A 3,466-nucleotide genomic window follows, 5' to 3' on the forward strand; every position below is an offset into this window, starting at 1 on the left:
TTCAACAACTCCATTGTCGACCATTGTTCAACTACCCCATTGTCCAAATACAGTGTTCTTATGCCAAGCGAAGGAGAAGTACATAAAAATAAATAAATAAATATTTATTTCAGCTCAAGTAGATGTGAAATAGAATGCACCGTTTGACTTGTTTTCATAAATTCGAAGCTAACGAAACAATTACCCACGGTTCTTGAGGAACCATTCATCAGGTTGACGATGGTACTTGATACAACACAATCGATAATTTGGTATCACTTCACACAGTTGTTCCAACAAGACTGCGACACGAGACCAAGACTCAGGAGTAGAATCAAAGTTACTGGAAATACGACATGAAAATAAACGTCGGTCTTACGCGCGTGCAAGAGTAAGTGCTCTGCTAGCTGATGCATTCTCAGCCACCACGGCACTGGTACTTGCTGTTGCATCCCCGATTGGTGTAGGAACCTCCGCGCGCCGGGCACGGCCCGTTGCAGGCCGCCTTGTTCTTGTTCAGGGCTCCCGTGCCGATGCCGGCCAGGACCCGGCGGTGCACCTCCATATCAACAGTGAACTCCGGGGCAACGCTGTCCTCCAGCATGGACAATGACGGAGGCGGCGACATCAGCTGCTGCACCGCCGCGTCGATGCTGTAGGCCGCCTGCATGTCGCCGGCGGCGGGGCCGGCGATCGCAAGCGCGACGCCGAGGACGATCAGAAGTGTGGTGCTCACCTTTCTGCCCATTCTCTGTCACTCGGGCTTTGTAGCTTGCTTGCAAGGGATGTTCTCGTGCTTGGCAATGGTTTAGAACTGGAGGAGAGCCTCGCGAGCTTAGGAGCTCGAGCTTATAAACGGCGTTGGTCGTATTGGGCAGTTCTCATGTCCCCGTTTGGGTTAGTTATATCTGCCCTTGCTTGATTCCAAAAGCTTATTTCCCCTGCACAGCTCAACTAGCTTCACTTTTTGGTCGTATAGAAATATGAAGTCGGTATAGTGCGCACAAACCAACCAACTACTCATTATTGTCTCCAATCATGGGACTGGCATGCACACTTTTGCGCCTTTGTCGACAAGCTACGGCCCCAAAGAGCTTCGATCGGAAGTTCAGATAGATTCACACAACTGAACTCGAATATGACTAGTACTACTGTGTATCGAGATAGTATAAATGGGCACTCAAAATATGATCCTCTAAATCTCTGACTAGTTCTCGCGGAACAATAAAATGAGATCGTTCTGCTTTTCTCGGAACAACGGAGCGGTATGGCCCTAACATAACGCGAAATCACGGTACAACCTGGATCCACGTGCATTTCTGCGTGCTAAATGACCTGTTGCGCTACCGCGCAAATAGCACAATCAAGTCAGAATTTAAAACATAAGTTTTAGCCTATTTTAATATTAAAAATTAGTCTGTAATTTAGCAGCTTTGGTATCTTGCAGACACACTATTCTATCGAGGTTCTGCAGCAAGATATAACAATTTAGTATAATTTCACACTTTTTTTCAGCTTTTATGCTTTTGTATAAGCTTTCCCACCAAATTATGGTTATTGTACCGAAAAAGACGCGGCGGTGCACCTCCATATCTAGTGGTGGACCTATGTTGAAACAAAACTGGGCCATGTTCCGCCCAGTTTAGCCCAAAACACTGAAGAGTGGGAAGAAAAAATGGCCCAAAAATACAAAAATATATGGTCTTCTTTGGGCTGGCCCGCTCAACAATTGTGATGTAGTTCCGCCACTGTCCATATCAACGGTGAACGCTGGGGCAGCGCTGTCCTCCAACATGCATAATGACCACTAGTGGAAAACAGGCCTAATGTCGCGGGTCGTATGACCCTTTTGTCGCGGGCGGCCAGCCGCGACAAGGGAGGCGCGACAAAAGTCCCCCCTTTTGTCGCGGGTCGCTTACGACCCGCGACATAAGGTCCACCACGTGGCAGCCGCGGGGCGCGCAGGGGACAGGCCCTTTTGTCGCGGGTGGTAATACGCTACTAGAAGTGGTACACGTTCATTCATTATATATATATAGATCGATCAAATAGTCGACCTATATACGAAAATGAGATGAGTATGACTATATCAATCTTGATAACGAAATATTGACGATAATAAATAAAGTTGTGAGTGTTATTGCTTACGTTGAATTTATTTTTGTTCTGCTTCTCAGTGGTTAACATGCGAATGGACTCGCAAACGTAGTATCCACATAGATTCGTCCCTTGTGGCTGCCGAGGGCACGGTACGAGAGTAAATGTTAGATTCTCCGCCTGCGTACCGTCCTTACGATGTCTCTTGAAAGCGGTCCAAGCCCCGTCGATGCAAAAGAATGATTGAATGAGTGGATAATTAATCGATATCTCACGAAAGATATAGCGCGGCGATGAAGGAAATTACACTTGGAGCAACTCTCGCAAGTCGCGGACCCGTCCACGCCTCTACTCAGTGGGTCTCTTACTTCAACTATTCCCTTATCGGGTTGAATGTCTAGTAGAATCCAAGTGGAAGCTGCACATGTTATGTATATACGTCGTGAATTACACTTAACATCGAGTAAGAAAAATTGAATGTGCATAAAAGATCATTAAGACTCTCACTCGTAGTTGTAAGGAAACAATATTGAATCACAGAAATATTGCTCCCCCAAAAACCTTAGTAGGTTTCCCCCCGTTTCTTGGCCGTTATGCTTTACCGTTTGAACATGTATTTTATCTGGGTCAACAAACCCAATATTGATAATATTATTACTTTTGCATTCACTGATCTTCGATCCGCATAATAGAGAACACATAAGATATAATGAGTATATGCAATGAAAACGAACATGAACTGAATGAAAATGAACTTATATGTAGTTAACAACTTACAAGCAATAGCAACTCATGAGAGATTTGTCGAGGGCTTCTAAATTGAATAACTGCCGAGTTCATTCATCTCAATATGGATCTTCTCCTTTCGGTAGTAATATTCCCATGGTATAGTCGCCACGATGTACCTTATGTTCTCCTTGCATGCATCAAGGTACCACTGATGCAAATTCCGCATATGTGTTGGCAGTTTATGCAGCTGCTTCCGTGGCTGACCAAGTCGGCCCCGTAGAAAAATTTAGGAGCTATATCAGCGAGTGGGTAGTGCAGCATCTCGCTGCTAACAGACAATTCCTCCACGGTAACGTCACAGAAGCCGCTAGCTTTGCAGCTTCTTCCATATCGAAACCACCCTGTTCCTGGTACACCTTGGGAACATTAAACACTTTGAGTGCTGGAATCGATTGTTTGGGCTGATCTCCGAGGAGGGGAACTTCCTTTCTCTTTTTGCCTTTTGTCGTTTGCTTGGCCTTGAGTGGTGCACTTGCTGAACTTGACTTCTTCTCGGCTGCACTTCTAGCTGATGATTTGCTCGTGCTAGCAATATCCTTCTTCTTAGCCTTGTCATCCTTGTTCTTCTTAGCCTTTTCATTCGCCTTGTCATCAATTACCC

The 3,466-nt window shown here is 45.5% G+C and overlaps 1 protein-coding gene across 1 annotated transcript; it reads right to left on the minus strand.

Annotated features, from left to right (window-relative positions):
- Nucleotides 1-226: 226 nt before the first annotated feature.
- On the minus strand, nucleotides 227-915 carry LOC124679472. Its single transcript, XM_047215220.1, has one exon. The coding sequence runs from the start codon at nucleotides 725-727 to the stop codon at nucleotides 398-400; it is 330 nt and encodes a 109-aa protein (XP_047071176.1). The 5' UTR covers nucleotides 728-915; the 3' UTR covers nucleotides 227-397.
- Between the last annotated feature and the right edge of the window lie 2,551 nt (nucleotides 916-3,466).

Source organism: Lolium rigidum, chromosome 7, assembly GCF_022539505.1.
Source record: "Lolium rigidum isolate FL_2022 chromosome 7, APGP_CSIRO_Lrig_0.1, whole genome shotgun sequence".
NCBI classification, from domain to species: Eukaryota; Viridiplantae; Streptophyta; class Magnoliopsida; order Poales; family Poaceae; genus Lolium; species Lolium rigidum.